The sequence below is a fragment of the Mixophyes fleayi genome, chromosome 3 (assembly GCF_038048845.1).
Source record: "Mixophyes fleayi isolate aMixFle1 chromosome 3, aMixFle1.hap1, whole genome shotgun sequence".
NCBI lineage: Eukaryota > Metazoa > Chordata > Amphibia > Anura > Limnodynastidae > Mixophyes > Mixophyes fleayi.
In genome coordinates this window covers 256,434,192-256,459,105 of record NC_134404.1, presented here as the reverse complement: position 1 = coordinate 256,459,105, position 24,914 = coordinate 256,434,192, and the positions used below count along the sequence as shown (strand labels likewise).

The 24,914-nt window shown below is 38.9% G+C and overlaps 1 protein-coding gene across 2 annotated transcripts in view; it reads left to right on the top strand.

Annotated features, from left to right (window-relative positions):
• TMEM181 (transmembrane protein 181) overlaps window positions 1-24,914 on the top strand; it is a 101,940-nt gene that overhangs the window by 73,111 nt on the left and 3,915 nt on the right. For both annotated transcript variants that reach the window (XM_075203472.1, XM_075203473.1), the window contains exons 7-16: window positions 2,412-2,492; window positions 6,965-7,064; window positions 8,830-8,960; window positions 10,207-10,298; window positions 10,787-10,844; window positions 11,785-11,887; window positions 19,858-19,909; window positions 20,623-20,705; window positions 20,890-20,979; window positions 21,356-21,422. In XM_075203472.1, coding sequence (XP_075059573.1) covers window positions 2,412-2,492; window positions 6,965-7,064; window positions 8,830-8,960; window positions 10,207-10,298; window positions 10,787-10,844; window positions 11,785-11,887; window positions 19,858-19,909; window positions 20,623-20,705; window positions 20,890-20,979; window positions 21,356-21,422 — 857 coding nt within the window. The remainder of the gene's footprint in view (window positions 1-2,411; window positions 2,493-6,964; window positions 7,065-8,829; window positions 8,961-10,206; window positions 10,299-10,786; window positions 10,845-11,784; window positions 11,888-19,857; window positions 19,910-20,622; window positions 20,706-20,889; window positions 20,980-21,355; window positions 21,423-24,914) is intronic.

The following is a 24,914-nucleotide window of genomic DNA, read 5'->3' as shown; positions in this document are numbered from 1 at the left end:
ACTTGAATTGTAGAAAATTTTACTGATGGGAGGCGAATATTTACAAATACTGCAATGATTGCAGCGGACACTGCCTTCAGTATTCAGAAATGAGGAAGAAGGAGTAGTAATGGGGCACTCTCTAAGTCTACTAGGGGCTAGAATATCTTTAAGATTGCGGCTTTTTTAAAAAATTATATTTGGTTTAGCAGGAAGTATATATATTGAGCAAAAGTTTTGAGAATGACACAAGTATTGGTTTTCACAAAGTTTGCGCTTCAGTGTTTTTTGGCATTTTTGTAAGACGTTGCTATGGTATACTGAAGTAAAATTACAAGCATTTTATTAGTGTCAAAGGCTTTTTTTTGACAATTGCGTTAAGTTTATACAAAGAGTCAATATTTGCAGTGTTGACCTTTTCTTTTTGGAGATCTCTGCAATTCGCCCTGGCATGCTGTCAATCTATTTCTGGGAAACATACTGACCGCCGCCCATTCTTGCCTAATCAATGCTTGGAGTTTGTCAGAATTTGTGGGTTTTTGTTTGTCCACCCGCCTCTTAAGGATTGACCACAAGTTCTCAATGGGATTAAGGTCTTGGGAGTTTCCTGGCCATGGACCCAAAATTTCGATGTTTTGCAGCTGAATCAACTTTAGGAGACTGTCCTGGCGCTTGCTGAACGTTGTTGGGCGACTTGAAGCCGCCTTCACAACTATTGAACCTGTCATCTTGAAGTTCTTGATGATCCGATTAATGGTTGATTTAGGTGCAATCTTACTAGCAGCAATATCCTTTCCTGTGAAGCCCTTTTTGTGCAAATCAATCATGACTACATGTTTTCTTGCAGATAACCATGGTTAACAGAGGAAGAACAATGATTTCAAGCACCACCCTCCTTTTAAAGCTTCCATCTGTTATTCTAACACAGTCAGCATGACAGTGATCTCCAGCCTTGTCCTCGTCAACACTCTTGCCTGTGTTAATGAGAGAATCAGTGATCTGATGTCAGCTGGTCCTTTTGTGGCAGGGCTGAATTGCAGTGGAAATGTTTTGGGGAAAAAGTTAATTTTTAAGGCAAAGAGGGACTTAGAAATTAGTTACAGTTCATCAGATCACTCCATGACATTCTGGGGCATATTCAAATTACCAATGCAGCAGACTTTGTGAAAAATATTTCTGTCTTTCTCAAAACTTTTGGCCATGACTATATTGTGTGTGTGTGTGTGTGTGTGTGTGTGTGTGTGTGTCAAAAGAAGGTCCCATTTGATATAGACTGTTAAAGTAATAATTGAATTTTATTCTGCAAAAGAAACTTTAAGAATAAAAATGAATATCATTGTTTATTTACAAAATAAAAGCTTGCGCTGTGATAATATTATCAGTACAAATTTCAATCTCTGAAATTCTGCCCGTCCAAAGACTAGACAGTTCTTTTTGTAGTAACAAAAGTAGGTTGTATTACAATTTACAAATGACGTATTACAATTGGCTGAGACGGCATATAGGCGTCTTGGTCCTTTAGGCTCTGCTGTATACAATGGAGATTTTGGAGAAATTCTTGCAAGAGTCTTTGTTCACCAACTCTGAATAGAAACATCTGTTTTTTTAATTCACTCCTTCATTTCTGCTCATATTCCTCATCAGCTCACATGCAAGGATCCAATTGACAATAAAACCACAACAAATATAAATGATATACTAAAATAAGATAAAACAATGTAAATATTTTCATGCTAAAATAAATTGACTTCATCCAAAATATCTTTTTGACAAGACATACATCTCGGATTCAGTAAAGTTTATATATGGATCTATGCATTTAGGTACAACTGCAGATATTCTGTCTACATAGGCACAGTGCTCATTTGATTGTCCGGTCAATACCTCTGAACCCCCTATATCTTACTCCATTTTGTTTTATCTATTTTATTGATTTCCTTTCTTCTAGCGCTAGATCTTCTATTTTCATCATCGGTTACTTATATAGCACCACTAATTCCGCAGCGCTGTACAGAGCACTCATTCACATCAGTCTCTGCCCCATTGAAGCTTACAGTCTAAATTAATTTATTTTGTTTTATATGTGTAAGTTTTAGGCTTGGACAACCTATAGATCTACTGCTGTTCTATTGTATACATGCAACACAATCTTAGAGAATACCGGTGCCAAATAGTGGTTCAATCTGTGTCTGACTTGTTGGAAGACTTCACCATTCGATCACAGACTAATTTGCTGCATATACTATGTGAATGTATGGCACCAACTTTGTTCTAGCACAATCAAAGAAGAGCAAATAGGAGACATTACTAAGGAGGGCCACATGCTGCCTCTGGTTGCCTTTTAAGTAGCGTAGAGACCACCACATAAAAGCTGACTTTGTCCAATTACAAAGTGTTGTTGTCTTAACAGTTGTCTGTTTGCTTCCTTCTAGTGGAAAACATACAACCCAACCTTTTCACAAGTGGAGATCTGGTTTCGTTTTGTGTTTGTGGTTCTCACATTCATGGTGACTGTAAGTACATAACATTAACACAGAAGCAAAACATGAATAAAGCAAGTAAGAATAAGCATTGTATTATAGATCTGATATTTAGAAGACCTGTCTGATGTAAGTTAAATTACAGAGAGAATACACATATATGAATACTTTGTGTTATGGCGGATGAATACATGGGCATTATTGTGACATGATGGAAGCCTGTGCCACCCTGTCTGCTGTTGCTGGGAACCGGCTGGGCTTACTTTGCCACTGTTCCCTTTTGTTATCCCAAATGCGCCCTCTTGCCGCAATAGGAGGGGCTTACAAATGTTGCTACCACCGGACTCCTTTCCGGCTTGCAGTACCGGGTTTCTTCTGGGTAACTGACGCTGCTAATGTATCCCTTGCAGGTGAACTTGAACATACATGGTACATGTGATTCACTGAGTGCTCAATTGTTTTACTAGCCTGACTGTGCACCACATGTATGTAGTTTAAGGGTTTGCAAAGTTATTCTGCTCCATTAAAGTGAAACTGCAACTCATACACAGTGAAACTACAGAGGCATGAGACTTTAAGATCTACTTTGTGTAGGTATTGGGTCTATCTGAAAGGTTCCTCAGTTATTCAGATGTTTTAAAAAAAAATATATAATTTTTTTATGGATGCAAATGCTTGAATATGTAAATTAAAATTTGTCTGTGGGAGATTTTCAAATCTAATCAACTGCAGTTATGTGGGATACAATATTTTGGTGAAACACTCTAATGTCAGATGAATATATCACTGCACCTTAAAGATTGCATAAAAACAGCGCAACACCTGAAAGATAAAGGAATGCCTTTATGACGTAGACATCTATAAGTAAGCCTCTTCCTTGGCTCAGCATTTGCCAATACATAATACTAGTGTTGCAATGTAGCTTTTCTAGGAATTTGAATGAATCTGCATAATTAAATGCAATGTAGATAACACAATTTAAGTCTGCAAAAATCTGTTTTGAGTGTTATGCTACAAATTTGTATACCCCAGTGTGAAATATTGAATTACATTTAAATTTTGGTTCAAAATTATTCTATCTTTGTGTACAGCTAGAACATATGACTGTAATACAAACACAGTGCACACCTTGTGACTGCACACACCAACTTAATTTCCCAGTGCTTGCACAGGACTGAATCTCTTCCTAGGTTCATGTATAGTAATAATCCCCTTTGCTTCATTCCACCATCCCTCTACAGCCATTTAAAGATGGTTAAGAAAATTAATTTGCATGTTATGTATTCTGTAGTACCACCTAGTGTTTCATTTGAGAAATATTTTGTACTCAGGGGTATAGGAACCAGAGGGGCAGTTGCGCCCCCCCCCCCCCCAATGATTTTGTTGGGTGGGTAAAGACTGTGTTTTGTCCCCTCATGAACTTCTACACAAGAGTCTTAGGGGCATATTCAATTAGCTTTTGGAATCGCGGTAACGCGCCGGAACAGCCGCGAAACGTAATACACGGTATCGCAATAACGTGGATTTTCGTTCGCAGCCCATAGGGTTCCAAACGAAAATCTGCGTTAATGCGGTACCGTAATACCCGCAAGAACGCGCACTTTTCGCGGCAACGCGCGTTACCGCGAATCCAAAAGCTAATTGAATATGCCCCTTAGAGTCTTCATGCTACTTTCTGAAGTCATGGCATGTGTTCTAAACTTTTTAAAATGATTGTCTTAGTACAGTGTTGGCTAACCTGTGACACTCCAGGTGTTGTGAAACTACAAGTCTCAGCATGCTTTGCCAATATATAGCAGCTTACTGCTGGAAGGGTATGCTGGGACTTGTAGTTTCACAACACCTGGAGTGTCACAGGTTAGCCAACACTGTCTTAGTATAACTTCCTTTTTAGATTACCTTTAGTATGGATTTCATACAGATTGATTTGTTTATGAATGAAACACTTTTTTTAAATAAACATTGAATAAATAAATAAACTGCATTGATGATTAACAACTATTCACTTTACTTTTACCCTGAATTTTGTGCGGTGCGTCCAGTAATAAACATGAAATATAGCAATTTAAATTTGTATCACATATCATACCAGTGAGGCAGTGACTATAGATTTAAAAATACTCCTAATTAAATGGCATCAGGCTGTCAACGAAATTGAATAAAAACTAGGTTGACTATGAAAAATGTACATTTTTAAGATGAGCAATTGAATTTATCATTCTAACGGCTATTGTACCAACTGGTAATTAATAATAATTAAAAATGTATAAAACATAAATCCTGAAACACTGACAAAAATTTGGGAGTCTTTGTATATCTACAGTCACTGTTACAACTGTCGTAAAACGAGATGCTAAAAGTCAGAAAAAGGGCCTCCAAGCCCTATAGTGGTCCTTGGCCTTTTGCCGCCCCATGTAAATTTTCGTTTCTACGCCCCTGTTTGTAGCATGTAGATGTTATACTAGAATGTCTCCTAGGTGGGCTTTTTCTCGCAGCTGAGATCAAAACTATTAATTTCAATGTTGGGGAATCATGTGATAAGTGATAACCTTGCTCTATTCTGATCGCATTTTCTTTCTCTCAGCTATACATGTTCTAATGTATGGTCCAGAATTTATCCTTTTAGGATTCTTTAAAAAAGAATCGCAGCAATTGGGCAATATATCAACACGTGTAGCCATAAAAAAACAAAACAAAAAATGGTGTCTGACAATAATCCAATCTAAATTAATCAGATCAATGCTGGTAAATTTGTTTGACATATGACCACTATAATGCTGTTGCATCTTGTCCAAATTCAACATTCATTGAGCTGCAAGATTAGTCAATCTTGTGCCAGTTTTAAACTAACTAAAAAACATCTACATTTAGCAAGATTGTATGTGTTGTCTGTAAACTTTATTTTACTATAGCCCTAAAATAACAGACATGACAGACAAACTGCATAATAAAAAACATGGAGGGTCTGATTCATCAACAAATGCAAAGTGAACACAATTTTTCTTTCTTTTTTAATGGCAGTTACATGCACATACGCCTTTCACAAAAAAAATCTTATTTTATTCACATGTAATACATATAGGGCAGTGGTTCTCAAAGTGTGTGCCGTGGTGATCTTGCAGGGGTGCCTCTGCCAGGGCCATTTGTAAGCAATGTAGGCGACTTCTTGGTAAATATTTTGGCTTAGGGGTGCCTTGAAAAAATTATGGAGACCCTAAGGGTGCCTCGAACTGAAAAAGTTTGGGATCCACTGATATAGGATGTTCTTAATGCCTACTGTAGATAAAATGCAATCACATGTTCTGACATGCATATGCGTCAGTCATCTCTATCAATTAGCACTTGCACCCGCCCTGTAGCTAGTGCACGTGATACATCATCATCATTTATTTATATAGCGCCACTGATCCCGCAGCGCTGTACAGAGAACTCATTCACATCAGTCCCTGCCCCATTGGAGCCTAGTCTAAATTCCCTAACATACACACACACACACAGACAGGCAGAGAGAGAGAGACTAGGGTCAAATTTTGATAGCAGCCAATTAACCTACTAGTATGTTCTTGGAGTGTGGGAGGAAACTGGAGCACCTGGAGGAAACCCACGCAAACACAGGGAGAACATACAAACTCCACACAGATAACGCCATGGTCGGGAATTGAACTTATGACCCCAGCACTGTGAGGCAAAAGTACTAACCACTTAGCCAGCGTGATGCCCATCTAAAAATCACGTACCTGAGATGCCCACAGTTTAAATTGGACGAATGTGCGTGTGCTCTACCTCGGCACGCCCTTACTGTACATACTCCTCTTCCCCCCCACCCCTGTTCCGCCCTTCAAATCGTTAGTCAGAAGAGTCATATGTGTTGGATCTTGTATTGCACACACTTACATTTACTGGTGTACAGTTCTTTTCTGAGCATGCACAGAGCAATTTCATGCAAAATATTGTTTGAAACGGGACTTGCATTCCTTAAAGAAACAGGCCAACAGTAGCTACTCTCTCTATATCTATCTATCTATATATCTATCTATCTGGGAGATGGAGACCAATTTATATTTTATTAAAAAAAATAAGTCCCTCAACTCCTGTGGTTGTGAACCCGTCCTACTCTTCTCTTTTTTTTTTTTTTTAAGATTTATGCTATATTATTAACCTCTACTTTCATCCTCTCAACAATTGCAAATTTACAAGAGCACAAACGTATTAGGCAGGTGGTGCTTTTATACAGAATGTTTTGGTAAAATCGGCGGATTTTGTTCCAGTGCTCCATTGAGGATTGTTTCACCAGTGGTCTACAGGGAAGAAATCCTGAAAATGATATTGAAACATTTACCTCTTTGCCTTTCTTTTCCCGTTTGTGCACGTCGTCCATTGTATTTGCATCAATATTAAGAACTTGCTTTTTTTTATTACTGTAATTCCTGTAAAACTTGTAGGATTTTTATATAGATGGTTAAATAATAGCTTGTTTAATAACATGTTACACATTTTGTTTGCAGTGTCTATTTGCACACTCCCTTCGAAAATTTTCAATGAGAGACTGGGGCATTGAACAGAAATGGATGTCAGTCCTTTTACCCCTTCTACTTCTCTACAATGGTATGGAGTATTCCTCATCACTAAAGTTTCTCTCTGTCAATGCTGAGCTCATAGTGGTCAGATTCGGCCCTCTTCCCCAAAGTAATATAGTGCATTCACCAGCATTTTGCTTGTAATGTGATATAATGCCTATCCTGGCACCCACCTCCCCTTGTTTGACAATTCACCACTTCTGAGATATATGGTGCCCACCACTGAACTATGGAGCATTAAGTAGCGATCATGTATAGGACAGGAATAAGGGGCATCTGTTTGGTATAAAGTTGGGTCGTAGTCCCTATAACACATGTTCATAACAATGCCCCATGTCCATATGAATTTCATTTTGGTTCTTCCGCTAACACATTATGCATAAAGCTAATCTATTTCTCTGTCTTTAACATTTCTTTGAGACATAAATTATTCCAATATCATAAACAGTGTGAACACAGTGAATAATGTAAATGAATCTTCCATTTTGCCCATAATTTTGGATTAACTTCAGGACTACGGCGAGACTTTATATAAAAGCAGAGCACAATTACAGGTGCCTGCGTATAGTCCCCTGTACTGTGAATTATGCTCAGATAACACAGCACAATTTGCAAATTACGGCCATTTTTCTGTTATCCTGTGTAATGTAAAATGTCATATACAGTTCCTTTATATAAAATGCCCAATTTTCATACTTTGTTTAGCTCTTGTTGGATTGGATATTTATTTAAAGGGTAGCTCCACTTGTAAAGGCTAACAAAATGATTTGGCCCAATTAAATAATTATGCTGGGTACTACACCTTTCTGAAATAACGCCATTTTTCAATCTATTTTTTTTGTTTTGCTGAAATAACTACTTATACTTGGAATAGGACTTGTACCCAAAGATTGCAATTGGAAGACTCTGATATTGCTCACTAGTGGACTAGAAACAAAATGTGGACTTCCATGTTTCCATGGTTACAAGTTTTGCTAATGAGTGTCAGGTATTCACAGCATGTCTTTCAAATGGCAGCAACAGCCATGTCTGTGTTTCAATCTCCAATGTTGATAGAACACCTATATCAATTTTTAGCAGTTATTCCAGTAAATTGTAGAATCCATTTTATTTAGGAAAAATTATTTTCATACTGGTGTCACTATTGCTATATATGTTTATAAACTGGTTCAGTCACAAACTAAACATTCAGCTTTAAAAACAACAATGACCGCTAGGCTATTAAAAAGTGCTAAACTCATAAACTATCAATTTTTATTTATTGGTTCTTTTTAATTATGTAAATGCCACTCTGGTCAGCACTGCCCTGATTCTGACACATTCTGGCTAGATCACACCTCAGCTCAGCACGTGCTGATTTCAAATCTCACTCTGTGGAGCTCAGCCCCACTCTACCCAATCTTGCCGCTGTCACCCTGAGTCTGCTGCCTGCCGCGCGCTGTACAGATGTGTGATCTTTCAGTAATGTACAGGCGGCGCTTCCAACAGTGGCTCCCATATAATTAATCATTTATTTATGAAAAAAGCTTTTCCTTCCTATTCTCCCAGCAATTTTCCCTGCAGTATGGGATTTTAAAAAAGGGTATAGTAAAACATTACCTACCACAGGTAAGATACTGCTATAGGTGTGCTCTGTATTTCAACCTGAAGACAAAAAAACAAAGTATCTGAGCACCATCTGTTTTCTTTTCTTATTGTTTGTACAATCATTGAACACAGATGAGCTAGGTAAACTGAAAGAGTGAACATGATCCCACTATTGATCAAACAATGTTACTCCTGTTTTCTTGCAGACCCATTCTTCCCTCTAACATTCCTGGTTAATAGCTGGTTCCCTGGTATGCTGGATGACCTATTTCAATCACTCTTCCTTTGTGCACTTTTGCTGTTTTGGCTGTGTGTTTACCATGGGATACGGGTACAGGTAGGCAGTTTAAGTCTGTATTTGGTACGTTTATTATAGGACTATTTTCCGTGTGTCCCTTGACCATTGAGAGATATTGCATACCTTTATAAAATGTAAATGTAACATATATGTTGTGTCAAACTGCATTTTAAAATTTAGTGAATCCTTTATGGTGTATAAATTGAAATGACCAGTTTTTGAAATAATAATTGGGGTACAGAATGTATATTCTTCCATATATATCACAAGGGCAATATTTTAGACTGCTTCTTTAAGCTGCACCCCTCAAGACTACACCATACTTGCCAACTCTCCCGGAATGTCCGGGAGACTCCCGCATTTCGGGTGAGTTTCACGGACTCCCGGGAGAGTATGGGATTGGGTCCAAAATGCCGCGATTTTCCCTGAATCGAGCCCCCCACTGTAAAATGACGTGTTTGCGTAATTACGTCACGCACGCCCACCTCCCCCTGGAGGATCCCGGGCGCCAACTACAAAAAGTTGGTAAGTACTACACTTCTAGGAAATTTTGCATTTAATTGCTTGAATTTACATGCCTAGATCTGCCAAAGACCAACACAATATTTATTTCAGGCAATATTATGTTACTAATCAATGACCAGCATTCTATACCCAGGAAGAAGTAAACGTTTTCAAAATAAAAACATACCCCGAGGATAACAGTATATTAGAGCAAAGACACTGTACATTTCTCTATACAGTAAACAGATTATAATAAATGACTGTCACATCCTATCCCATACTAAATCTTATATATTGGCATTAAAAGTGGCAGAGCGCTTACCATGTATTTGCAAACTTCTGCTTTTCACTAATACTTTAGAAGCTTTTCTCACTTGTATCAACTAAGTGCTGGGGGAATTTTTTTTCCCCACGTGCACATCTTGCCAGGCTATATATTAGTGTAATTTTACTAGTTATTTATGGATAATTTCTTCAGGGCAAATTATATACTTATTGATTTAAGTGAGTTACTGGCATACTATGTTATCCATTAATAGAAGCAGGAAAAAATTTAATTTATTAACGCTAATAACTATCTAAATTCTGAGCTGCAGGATGCAGTAAGTTCGTACATTATAAATGTATAGCAAAATGTACACACTAGTATAATAGATGGTATGATATAATTAATAAATGTCATTGAGGAGGTTTCAAAACCATATGTAGATATTAGTCAGGGTTAGACAACATTAAGACATTTATTACATATTAAATTGCACATCCTGTTTTTTCCATTTAGGGTGAGAGAAAGTGCATGACGTTCTATTTGCCCAAGCTTTTAATAGTTGGACTGCTCTGGCTAGCTTCTGTGACCCTAGGGATATGGCAGACGTAAGTATTGATGAAACATTTCCTTCCTTCAAATATATTATTCATAGATTTTCTCCTACCTCAGTTTGCGTCAATACAGCATTCATAAATTTATGTAAAAATATTTAGTTAAATCCAGTACCTGGGATACATGGAGAAATATATATTTTTTAGTATGGAGACCGGATTTCCTGTAGTTTATTGAAGGACACAATAGCATATCTACTTGGAGCCTCAGATGGCTGAAAACAAAGATCAGTAGAATGTACTCGACTATATAGCAAGTGGACATCCAATTGTAAATTACTGTATCTTGAGTTATGTCATGGACTGGGGACTTTCGCTTAATACAGTTTAAGTTTATAAATATATTAAAAGGTTGTGTTTCATGTAAGACCAGCTTGTCTTTTATGTGTTGTAATTCTTCAGCACAACATTTGTGGAGTAAATTCAGCTGATTAATCTTGATGGGTGCTTGTTTTTTTGTTTTTTGTTTTTTGTTTTTTAAGAGTCAACGAATTACATGACCCAACCTACCAGTACAGAGTAGACACTGGTAATTTTCAGGTGAGTATTAAAGCAAAAACACCACATTAGTATTGTAAACCAGTTTAAAGGGTCACTGTTTTATTTCAGTTAAATATGCTCATCTGCTAATACTCATTTTGGTTTGCGTAGTTTTTCATTTTACTGTCTTTCTAGGTAAACACAGTTTCCCCACACAGTAGTACAGACATATTTATTTTTATTAGTCTCCTATGTGAAGACAACCATCTGTTTTTAATAAAACTACATTTCAAATGAGCTGGAGGTTGACAACATAGACTTTCTAAGCACAGAAGCCTCCCAGTGGTAAAGATCTATTGGTGATAAAGTCACTCAGTTAATCTTCCATCTGGAACATCATTATCTGAACGTCAGGGAAATGCATTTGATTTTATTTGTTTCTTGAGTGCCATTAGCTTTTACTGACCGTTTGTTTCCCCTTTGAAATGCTAAGCTATGTAAACCTGTGTGTGAGGAATAGATTTTAATCACATGAGAAGTTTGTGTGTGACATGTCACGCTTTTGTGTGCAAACTAAACACTCCTGAAATCTGATCAGCTTGAAAAATAAGATCACTACATATATTGCGCACACACTAGGGGACATTAATGAAAATTTGTACAGAGGTGACTCTGCTAAACAAGATGTTGTAACCCGTTAGTTAGGATTAGGATGGGTTAGGATCTGTTATTTTGTATTACATTTTAGAAACTAAAAGCATATGTCTCTTACACAATTTAATAGTGGGAGACATTTATGAAAACTAGTGCACAATTGTGCATGCCTCAGCCACCTTCTATATTCTACAAATTGAGTGTTTTATGCTGCCTCAAGCTGTGACTGGGCTCAATCCATGTTAATAAAGTTGGTTGTAGTCTGATAATTAATCAGCAGAGAGAATGTCACACCAAGCAAAACTGCCATAAATTTGGTTGATAACCCATGTCATTTTTATTTTAGGGCATGAAAATTTTCTTCCTCGTGGTGGCAACTACATACATCTTGTATCTTTTATTCCTTGTTATACGGGCATGCTCTGAGCTACGAAATATGCCATATATTGGTAAGCCCTTTTTTTTTTAAAGGAAATATAATGCTTAATGCACCGAGGTCATCACGTAAGGATATGGTTAGATACAGGAGTTTAGTTGTTTACTTTAGAATGTTAAAGTGGAATTAGATGTATAAACAAAATACTTCCACTAAACCTCGGTGCAAGAGGCATCTGTTCATTTCTTCGATTGTGATTGAGTGATGCATACAGACATCGGTTTTCAGTGTGATCTGACATTGATTTTGAACTGTCGTGAGTGGTTATAACTATGCTTTATATTTATATTTTATATAGACAAAATTCAATGCTAATGGAAGTGCTTTACTTTGTTAAAATGAAATAACCAAATACATGAGACTTGAAACAGTAAAATCGATACAAAGGTGTATCCTAGAATGTCCTACTGCTAAAATGATTACCGTATTTCCCCAAGTATAAGACGCACCCATGTATAAGACGCACCTTAATTTTGGGGCTGAAAATGAAAAAAAAGCTTCCTGAGACGACTGGGGTCTCCCACTGCCGGCTGGACGTCCCGCGCCATCTGATGCTCTGAGCATGCTGCCCTCCTGGCGGTTTCCAGATTCCTGGGTGCCCCCGCCTTCTGAGAGTCCCCCCTGGCCCTGGTGGCTCCTAGCTTGAGTACCTTACCTCTCGGAGCACCTATCACGGCAATTGTGGAGACCGGTGGAGACCAGGGGCTGGGGTTGGAACAGCCCGGCAGACCCGCTACTTCCCGTTTCGCAGCGGGACTTCCAGTTCACCCGGATCTATCGGAGTCAACACCTCATCACTGGACCCTCTAGTGCAAGTTACCCCCACTGCTCCTTTTATTCGCTGGGTTAAAGCTCGCATAGGGATGGCTCCTGCCAGCGGAAACGCTCTCACATCCAGGTGCCGACTTCTTCATTGAGGTAAGTAAGACTTGCAGTGTATAAGACGCACCTTTATTTTAGACCCAAAATTTGGGGGAAAAAGGTGCGTCTTATACATGGGGAAATACGGTATATATTCAGTGGCCTGAGAAACAGCACAGACTTTCTCAGAAAATTTCGGCATTCAGTAAGCAAAATGTACATTTGTTGTTTGTGTACCCAGGGCTGTACATGACCAAAAGTTTTGAGAATGACACAAGTATTGGTTTTCACAAAGTTTGCTGCTTCAGTGTTTTTAGACCTTTTTGTCAGACGTTGCTATGGTATACTGAAGTAAAAATACAAGCATTTTATTAATGTATTTGCATAACCTTAGTGTCAAAGGCTTTTATTGACAAAGAGTCAATATTTCTGTGGCATGGCCCTGGCATGCTGTCATTCAACTTCTGGCCCACATACTGACTGATGGCCAACTATTCTTGCCTAATCAATGCTTGGAGTTTGTCAGAATTTGTGGGTTTTTGTTTGTCTACATGCCTCGTGAGGATTGACCAAAAGTTGATCCCTGAGCCACTTAGTTGATCATTTTTGCCTTATGGCAAGGTGTTCCATCATGCTGGAAAAGGCATAGTTCGTCACCAAACTGTTCTTGGATGGTGGGAGAAGTTGCTCTTGGAGGATGTTTTGGTACCATTCTTTATTAATGGCTGTGTTCTTAGGCAAAATTGTGAGTTTTTTACTACTCTCTGTAGTACAAAGGATTAACTTCTTTGTAGTCCTGCAACGCACCATCTAATGGTATAAGCCAAAGACTGGCCTGGCTACCCAGGGAATGCCAGTCTGCTACCTCCAGGAGTAGATCTGGTGTAAAAATTACAATTTTGCAGAGGTTCTCAGACCTCAACAGTCTGCACATATACGCTGTGTCAAGGCTTACAGGGTGCCAAGATGGAGAACGGACTAAAGGAAGGTTTGGAACTGCTCTAAAGTGTTCCCTGTATTGGCATATGTTTTGCCACAGTCATTTGGATTACAGCAGCCAGATGTCAAACCAAAGCAATCAAAGGGAACCTGCACTAGATAAGCCCTCAGGTTAGAGATGCTACTTTAGCTAATATCCTGTCCTTTCAGCCTTTCAGTACTCTTGTAGAGCTTGTGGAAGGAAAGTAGGACGACAAACTACAGCAGCATAGAGTTTGTGGAGCCTGTGAACCTGAAGGTTTTTTTTGTACAGTATGTAGTTCTCAATCCAAGGGAAAAACTCTGCCCCCTTAGCAGTTTAAGGAGCTTATGGACTGGACGAAGGACTCTTTTGTGACCAGTGAAGATGTGTGCAATGCAGGGGTAAAAAAGATCAAGGTCTCAGACAAACATGGATTTAGAGCGGAGATACTCACTCAATCAGAATTGGATTCTCCAGGGAATGTAGGAACTTGGGATTTTGTATCTCCAGGGGAACACTGGATGATGTATAGATGCAATACAAAGAGAGATTGTCCCACCGGAATACACTGAGGTGTTTGACACTGTTGGTAAAATGCCAATGGTACAGCCAAGTACATGAAGTGTGGGGGTTTGGTAACGTGCAACGGAGTACACAGTTTGCAGACGATGCCTCCGCAGTACAAGAGTACTAAGGTACCTGAAGATGTTAACACTGGTTGGACAGGGAATAGCACGCAATAAGGTACACAGAAGTGTTGCCACTAATTGAACAGTGTGTAGTGTTTAATGAGGTACATAGAGATGTTGGGGCTGTTAAGGCAGTAAACAAATGTAAAATAGAAATAGACAGCAAGTGTAGTGGAGAAGAGACACACACAGATTACAATAACTTGTAGGCGAGATAAGCACAACCAAATACACTGGCACAGAGTCTGACCCCCAATGGACTTCACTCGGGATCCCCGCAAGAGGATATGGACTTCTCTCAGTGAGAGTCATGACCCAGTGTAGTTGGTTCCCTCCATGAAAGCAGCAGAGTACATAGCTGGTATGAGGACTCTGCTGAAAACATTGCAGGTGGAACTGTGTGCTATTGTGTAGACAGGACACAGAAGTTGAAGAAACACGAATAGCTGCTATACTTCCTAGTATAGTCCTGGAAAGGGAGTATCAATGTTGGACACAATTATTCAGGAACTGCGCAAAGCAGGTTCTTATAGTGGCTGGTTGATTGGTGACTCCCTGCATGTGTCATCTGTACGGTTTATTGAAGGGGACGTTATGTCTCTGGGATATATCTGAGAAAAGTTACCAAAGGTAAAAACTTTAGGAATCGTTTTGAACAAACTCTAGGTGACACCCAGGGGACATATCCGCCCCCACATTAGCATCCACATTGTCCTGTGAATACCGTCCCTTTTCATTTTGCTTAAAAACCTGTGTTGTGAACGGACAAATTGTCAGCTTCTTGGGGATCAATCTAATTGAAGGACCGTCCGTTTTTTCTGCCTACCCCAGGCATACAGATTATTATATGTAAGAGATGCTCTGTACTTTCATTCCATTTTTTTTTATAACTGTTTGCAATTTTTTATTTCTATGTCAAATCTATATCTAATTTTTTTTATTATCTGTAAGCATTGCACCTTTTGTATATTAAATCTAACAATTTAATAGTTCTGTCCTTATTGCTCTTAACGAATCCATTGCCTGTTTAGAAGAGACAGATTGCTTGGCTGGATTAACTCTTTAGTAACCAGTGTGTGAAGGGTTAACTTTAGCTACCAGAGCACTGTGTGCGCGCAATTGGGTGATTAAGTCATAGGTTTTATACATAGCTGGTGCCAGTTTCTGAGAGGTGTGAAGCGTGCGTTTGTGTTGTGAAAAGGACCAGTGAAATCTGTAGCATGAAAGAGGGGTGAGTGTGAGGTTTATGCTGGAATCCTGTGTGTTTCTTTATAGTGAGCTTCAAAGTCACAAGTGCGCAGAGGACGATTTGTGACAGATAAAGGGGTTCAGGAGCGGTTTCCTGACCAAATAGAGGGGATATATTGTATGACTGTTGGACTATATGATAAGATATTAAATCAGGGAGTAGCTATAGAGGGCTTATCCCTGACAATAAGCATTCTAATTGGGAAGGCCTGCAATTAGTGGACTGAGTGATGAAGGCAGGCCAGTGATGTCTTAGACTGCCGTTAATGACTGGAAATGTAGAAGATTTGTCTAGTAATGAATCCAGAGAGATTAAAGAAACACCTAGGATGTTTAATTGAAAGTATGTTAAGAGTTTGTTCAAGCATACATATAATTCTATCGATATGGATTAGAAAGCAACTGCCCCAGATACTGAAATCCCTTTTTGAAGATTGCAATCTCCTGTATATCAAGTAATGAAAAAAGGAATGGGCATAGGTGGAAAAGTGTCAGTCTAACTCAAAGCGATTACGAAGTATGTATCCATTCAGTGATGAAGAGGCTCAGAAGTGAAACTTTTTCCCAGAAGTGCACCTGTATGTCATATGTCATCCACAAATACTATTCTTTCGATATAAAGATGGAAATTTGCCTTAACAAGCTTTGTATTTTATCTGGAACCAGTTTGGAGTTATATGTGGCTATGGCACCAATAGCCAGGCAGTTTAGATTGTGGATAAAGACATTTTATACTGATGTCCAAGAAAAAGTGAGCAGACAAAGGGTCTTGAAAATCATTGTTCTGCAGAGAGGCATATAATTTTTGTGCGAGGCATCTTTGAATATTATAGCCTTTTCAGCAAGTACAATGGTATTGACTCTCTGGTTGCGCCCTTGGGCGGCAGACACTCAAAAAATAGCCTCGTCAATCTCCCATTTGGAGACAAATTGGTCACCATGATACAAAAGCCTTCTGGGGTCTAAATACCTCCAATCTACCTCAGCTTCTCAGCAAATCAATGAGTTGAGAAGTTATAAGGCAGTGAGACAATACTGCACAATGACTATTGCCGGGATCAGTCCCCATTAACATCAGTAAGGGGCAGAATTCCACAGAATGGGTCTCACTCTATCACAGAGTAATGGGTTTTGGACATTGTAAAAAAAATGGGTACAAAATAGTTTCATCAGTATCACAGGAGGCACTTCTTTGTCCATTCCAGGAGAGTTGGTAGCCTTGTAAAACAGTCTGTGATCCTTAATATTGTCTCTGGATATTGCTCTTATTCCTGCAGGTAAAGAAAGCGCAAGGTTCTATTCCAGAAACTTCCTTGTCAGAATATCACCAGGAGCCTTTTGCACAGTTCTGTATTTGAAGAGACTCCACAAGTTTGCCCATACCAGAAACTTTCTAATGGAGTCATTAAATTCTATCCTCGTAACCATCAGTGAATGGAATTTTCTCACATCCATTGACCTTCAGGATGCTTATTTTCAAATCCCTGTTGCAGTGTATCTCAGGAAATTCATCAGGTTCTGGGTCTTGGGCCTGCAATTTCCGTTCACCTGCCTGCTCTTTGGGCTGGTAATATCTCAGAGAACTTTTATTAAGGGACTTATAACTGATGGCGAAGTTAAGAAAGCAAGGCAACATAAAGCTCTATCTGGACAACATATTTGTAGTGGGAGTTGGGAGCACATTGGCAACTTCAGATCAGTTGAAGTGGCAGCCTTTTTACAAGAACATGGTAGGTTTGTGAGCAGGACACACACACTCTCTCATTCCATCTTAACAAATAAAGGGTCCCGATAAAAATTACACAGGACAAAGTATCTTGTCAGTGAAAATGTGTCGATGAGCCAGGGACTGGTTGCTGATACAAATATTCCAAGTGTAAATGATCACGAAACGAGAAAATACTTTACATAAATGTCTTGAAAATGAGAGTAGTGTGGAATTCATTTCAGCACCTTCATCTTCATCTAGAAGGGAAGTATCTCGGGATAGTTATTCACAGCAAGATGGTGGAAATAAATAAATCACAAGGGAGGTACCAGAAGAAGAACCAAGAGTTAGCATTAATCATGTCAAGAGAAAATTCTGAAGTCACTTTTGGCATTGCATGTAGCAGGCAAGCATAATGTCATTGCCGATTACTTCAGTCAAAAATATATTCATCTTGGAGAGAAGTGTTTTGGCTACTAATAAGGAAATTTTGGGCTTCCTCAAATGGATCGAATGGCAAGAATACCAAGATACCGAAGTTCCCCTCTCAACGCAAAGTTCCAGGGACAGAGAGAATAGACACTCTCACTGTTCCTTGGACTTTTTACCTCTGTTATATATTCTCTCCTTTTCCAGTCATTACTCGCATTCTAAAAAAAGATCAGAAAAGAGAAGGCAGGAGTGATACTGATTATTCCGTTTTGACCTTACCGTCCATGGTTTCCTGTAGCCTGGGAGATGCTGCAGGAGAAAACGTGGCCTCTGCTTTTTCTGCTAGATTTTCTGCATCAAGGCACAATTCTTCATCCAAATTCAGAGCAGGTAGCTTTAATGGCATGGAGATTGAGTGGGAACTGCTGAGACATAAGGGAGTCTTGAAGCAAGTAATCAACGCACTTTTTCAAGAAAGAAGAACTCTTCAGTAATCTAATACAGAATTTGGAAGAAATGTTTTACATGGTGTGGCACTAGATTCAATCCAAATGCAGCAACTGTTCCTGTTCCACAAACCATTCAGGGTGGCCTCAGGAAAGGTGTCGCCTTATCTGCACTCAAGATTCCAAATTAGCTTCAACGGAATTGATTATTCGCTTCTTCCAAGCAGTGAAGAGGATGCATCCCTCTATTTTGTAGCTCCACGGGATCTCAATTTAGTGCTCAACACTTTGATGTCTGACCCGTTTTAACCACTGCAAGAGGTTTCTCTGAGTAGGATGAAACTAAAGGTGGTATTTCTGGTGACAATTAATTTAGCTCGCCGAGTTGTAGCATTGTAGCACTGTGGTGTAAGAAACCCTTTCTGAATATCTATGAAGATAAGGTGGTACTTTTAGTCCAACATTTCTGCCTAAAGTAGTATCAACACTCCACATTAACCAGGAGGTTGTACTGCCATCCATTTGTCCACAACCTAGAGATGAAAAGGAAAGAAATCTCGCTTGTTGGTCTTGGTCAGTACAATTTCCATTCATTTATCCAGGACTGAAGGATTTAGAAGCACAAAACAACTTTTTGTGGTTTCTAGAGTACCTCGGATATGGTATGCCATTTTCAGATGGATCAGAGAAATAATTATACAGACATACAAGAGGAATAGGCATCAGGTGCCAGAGAGTCTGAGAGCCCACCTAACACAGGCAGTCACAACATCTTGGGCAAGAAAGGCACAGGCTTCAGCTAGAGGGCTTTGCAAAGCAGCTAGATGGACATCTATCCATCCTTTTGCCAATCATTTATCTGGATATTTCATTCTCCAATGACTCTGTTTGGGGCACATGTTCTCCACATGTATACATGATTTTGCAGCATATGTGGCTTATATGTTTTGTTGCCCACCCTACTGTTTTGCCTTGGTAGATCCCATTGTAAGGGCTGCCATGTAGAATTGAAGAAGAAAAATACAAATTATGCTTACCGTTCATTCCTTTTCCTCAAAATATTCCATGGATGCCCAATTACCCCCCCCCCCCCCCCCCTTCCCCATGTTTGTTATTTTTAGAGACAGTTTGGGAGTCTCTTAATGACATTGGAGAAGAGGAGGAGCTGCATTATATATACTCTGGGGGAATTTTTTAACCTGGCTCTACCTAAACTGGAAAGGAAACATTGTAATGGTTGCCATTGAACATTGCAAGGAAGAGGATTGAACAGTAAGCATGATTAGCATTTTTATGTGATACTTTACCCGCTATTAACACATTGGGGAATTTCTTTGGCTTAAAGGCTCTATACCCTTACATTTTTCCAGATCTTTACTCTGAAGATTAATTTTTGGCAGTACACACTATATTTGTTTTCTCTCACTGGGGTTCCAACAGAGCTGAGGTTCTATACTTGACATTTGTGGGAAGGATGCAGGGACCTCCACTTTCCTTCTGGCAGCAAACTATGAATATGGAGCTTGTTTACCTAAATGTTTATCGCATTGGGTGGTGCTTGTCTACTATTTGCATACTGCTTTTAGCCATGCCTCCTGATAGTGTGCTATTTACAAAAAAAAAATATTTCTATTTTAGATCTGCGGTTAAAGTTTCTTACAGGATTGACCTTTGTAGTGCTTGTTATCAGGTATGTTGTTAATCTGTATTCTTATATGGCTAAAGCAATTTGAAATGGGAGAAAGACAACTCACTTCATTAATAAAGCATTAACAATTTCTGCATTAGGAGGCTAATCGAATTTTCACCTGGTAATATATAATGACACAAAAAGTGGGCATGGTTTAAGTAGACTAACCCATTTCTTAATGGGACTTGGAATGGAATTAGCCCATAGAGTAGTTCATACATTGGCACCAAAGTCTAGGTTAGGCTGCATGAATAAGAACACCAAAGAGTACCGATTTCAAGATTGGGGTTGAGGAGATAATTTTTATATATTGAAGGCTTTGAAATGGAAAATGTTTACAGTTTTTAGTAATTTGGAAAGGAAAGTGAAGAGGGGGGGGGGTATGGGGGAGGTACAAAGCGGAAATTTGTCTCAAACTGTTTTATAGATAAGGTAACTCCAGTATTAACAAAACATGAATAAAACATAAATTACCCTCAGATAGCACAATATGCTATACAGCTTAAAGGCTCACAGTCTGTCCATATTGTAAGAGATCCTGAAGTGGCCACAAGTATGGTTACCTCCCTAGAGGGGAGCTGGCAATTTCATTTTTCTCTGATGTACCAAAAGGCCCATATAAAACTTACTTTCTATTTCTTGAAGAGATTATATGGTAATATGTCTTTTCATTTTATTTATTTTTTTGTTCAATTCTCTCTTCTGTCTTGCAGCATTGTCATCCTATATTTACGATTTGGGTCTCAAGTGTTACAGGACAATTTTGTTGCAGAACTGACAACACATTATCAAAATTATATCCTTTTACAACTGCTTAATTCATACAGATTTACCTGCCTGTTTATTTCCCCAAATGTGGGGTTGTGTATACACTACCATGTGGTTTGAAATCTACTAATCATTTCATTGTTTTTATAACAACTGGCATTAATATTTTTGATTACATTTAGCATATTTTCTTTTTCCTTAATTCATAACACCGGCAGAGTTTTTATCCTTTTATAGCCTGTTGAACTTTTATCTCTACACTTTAGCCTTTGTCTACTCACCATCAAAAAATGCACTTTATGGTAAGTTCACTGTAAACATTCATTGGTTTAAGTAAATACTTTCTTTAAACTATTGAAGTCAGCACATTTATAGTGCTTGTTCACACAGCTTCTAGGTTACCAGAACATATAATGTGGGAGAGAGATTTATGGTAAAAGGACATCCCGAATAAGTAGTGCAGACAGTGTATTGACCCATATTCACTTGCATTTTCTATAAAATTTAAATAAGTTTGCCCTCTGTTTTACTTTTTTTTATTTGTTTTATTGTTTTAATCTTTAAATATCCATCAAGGTGTCTGTGCAGATCATATTATGCAGCAGACCATGGTACAACACAGTTCATATATGGTATAATAATTGCATCAATTAATTTAATTCTGTTGTCTTCCTACAGAGTCTCAGTTGAAAGATAATCCTGCCTTTTCAATGCTCAATGACTCAGATGATGATGTAATATATGGGTAAGACAAGCTATTCGAATTGAGATTTTATTGGCAAGCGAAAACATTTTTCGGTTTTATTTGTCCACACATGTAGTTTGTTAAATTGGACGTGACCTGGCTGAGCAGCTGTTGTCTTGTTTCAACCACACTAACGTGACAACATATAAAGGTCTGTAGTAATCTGAAGCTATTTTCCAATATGAAGGGTTATGATCTGGTCGATATTTGTCCAGATTATTATAAGGCATGGGAGTTTTGTTACCATATGCTGCGATATCCATCAAATGGATTAATAAAACTATAGTTCTGCAGATATCACAGATCTTGTTGCTAACGTAAGATTTTGTGCTAGAGTACTGTAGTTCTATAGAACTTTACAAATACTTTCCAGCTGTCCCGGTTTAGGCGGGAGAGCTGGGAAGTATGTCCTGTTCACTGCAACTCTGCATAGCAAAACAGTGAATGGGAGCTGCATGCACCCACTGGCAGGTGTGCGTGACTTGGATATGATAGGTAAGGGGGCTGCCGTATGCTTCAAAAGCACTCCTAAGGTGTAGCCACACGACCATCAGTGTGTCCATTCCACCTCCGATTTACCGGTGCTCCAAAGTTTGTAAATATGCTTTACCATCTAGGAGTAGCCTTTAGTAGACTTCCAATAAGGCTTTATTTATTTAGAACAGGAATGCATAGGGGCATGGATATGTTGGTTCCTGACGTAACAACCTTGATTCCAGCAACGCCCTATGACTGTGTCAAACAAGTTTTTAATTGCATTTAGCTATAGCTTTCTTGTTGCAACTGCTGCTACAAACAATTAGCAATTAGAAAATGAATCTACAATAAGTAACAAATATCTATTCTTTATAGATATTTTCTCTTTTATCCTCTATGACATCCATTACATTGCGTTTAAGGTAGAGACAGGGAATTCAAAATGGCCCCAGGAAGCATATAGTGCAGCTCCTTCTCTTCTCTTGTGTATTTTCCTGTCTCTAGTTAGGTAAAGCAGGTAGTGTTATTTTCTATAGTTCAGGGACATACCTTCTTTGTGGTCACGACAACCCACCATCCAATGTGTTAGGCTAGGATTGGGGTGACTACCCAGGGAACACCAGTCTGCTACCTCTGAGTGCAGATCTGGTGTAACAATACATACTTTGCGCCAGTTCACTGACCTCAGTGGTATTCACATGCGCTACGTTGCATTATAGATCACAGGGCTTTAAAATGGACGACCAGGCAGAGAGGGGACTCGGAACTGCTCTTAAGCATTCCCTGTTCTGGAGGAAAGAGGACTACCACCTTCTTGATGACATCCAAGGAGACACCCGATCTAGGACTTTGTAATGATTATGGCCTGGCTTAGTCCCCCACTAACGAACACCTGTGATCGGCAGAGAAATTAACAAATACTATTCAAGATCAATGAGTCCTGGACAGTGTCAGAAATATTTTCCAGATTGAATTTCATCATGTTCCCAGGGAAAACTTATTTTTCAGATCAAGAGGTCCTTCAGCCCCAGCAGAATTGGATGCTTTGTACATCAGTCTGTAAACCTTGCAGGAAGCTCATGTGATCTTGCTTGTTTCTCTAGCACAGATATTCCAGTTATTCCAGATTCTTCCTGGTCAGAAAATCCTCTGGGTTTTTCCATATTGTCCAAGACTTAATGAGACTCAACCACTTCGTCCATACAAGACATTTCTGTATGGAGGCTGTAAACTTAATTCTCACGGTTATAACCAAAGGGTTTTTTTCTTGCATCCGTAGATCTACAGGATGCTTACTTCCATTTCCCTGTTACAGTTCACCATCAGAGATTCCTTAAGTTATATGTCCTGCCAGCATCCCCAATAGATTTCACCAAGGTTTTTATTACACTAGTTGTATGTAATTATTGAAGTGTTATGGGTTTTTTTTTTGTAAGTATAGTCGGGATATTTATTACCACCGCTATCTAGTCCCTTGCGGTTGTTATATCCCATTCTAAGGCTGGTAAAAAAAAAAAAATTCTCATTAGGAATACTTCAATTAAAGTATTAAGGACATGTACACTCAGCGGAGAATGCCAACAAACAAGTCTCACCGATCTCACACACAGCACAAAGGTCACTCACCACCTTTGTACCCCTCCCTCCCACTCCCTTACATGCAGCCTCTGCATCCTTAACCCTACGTACCCTCACTCACTGTACTAACGTCTCCACTGAAAGTGAAAGCCAGAAGTACCAGCAGCCTTGTCAGCCTGGTAGATGGTGATACAGAGGGTGATGACAGCGGAGCCCTGGACACCAGTGAAAGGTAAGTGCTGCTTCAAGCAATGACGTTTCAATTCTGTATACACGCTGCAGAATTGGAGCGACATTGTTCCAAAACTGAACAACATCTTTTAAGCAGCACGACCAATCAGACCAACCGACTATCTGTACTTTGGAACCATCATCGTTCCAGGGTACACACTACTGTGATTTCGGGCCAGTCAGTCGTTTATTGTCCGATTGGCCCACTTATTGGCTGAAAAAAAAGTGTAGTGTGTACCTAGCCTTAGTAACTTTAAAGGTCAGTGTCTTACTGGATTTCAAGTTAGGTTATTCAGTGATTTTTTATTTTTCCTAAGTAGTAAAGAGCATTTGACCTCACATTGACCTTTGCACTGTGGGATATCAATTTGGCTCTTAACATTCTGAGGTTTGATCCCTTTGAACTGTTACAAGAAGTTTCCCTAAGGTGGTTTACACTGAAGGTGGTATTTCTAATGGCAATTACTTCTACCCAAAGAATCTGAAAACTACACGCTTTATGGTGCCAAGAGCCCTTTTCTGAATGTTTAAAGATAAACTGGTATTAAGAAATAATCTAGTTTTTTTTTGTTTTTTTTTACTTAAAGTGGTGCACACTTTCATGTCAATCAAGAAATCATATTGCCATCTTTTTATTCTCAGCCAACTAATGATAGAGAGAAAGCTACACACATTTTATTTAATTCAGAGCAACCTAGAACAGAGTGAGTTTGGAACAAAGAACAACTCTGTGATATGACTGGACCTAGGAAAGGATGCTCCCAATCCAAACAGACCATCTTGTAGAGGCTTACAGGTGAAAGGGGCGTAAAGTGCCAAACATTTTTAAGGCGCATTCAAAGAGAGCAGTGACAGCCTCTTGGGCACGCAGAGCTCAGGCCTCAACAGTGGATCTCTGCAAAGCAGTCTGATGGTCAGGTATTCTGATGTCATCTGATGATGCACAATTTGGGAAAAATATTCTTCACACAGATTCTTAATAAAGTTGTCTTCATGATGCAGCATATATAGCTGATCTGGTGTTTGTTGCAGCTCCCTACTATTATGGCTTGGGTACATCCCACTGTAATGGCCACCATGGAGGGTAGAAGAGAAAAAATATTAATTACACTTATCGATAATTCCTTTTTCTCAAGATACTCCATGGCAGCCCAAATTTTCCACCCATGTTATTCAAAATGGTATGCTTACATATATATTTCAAGA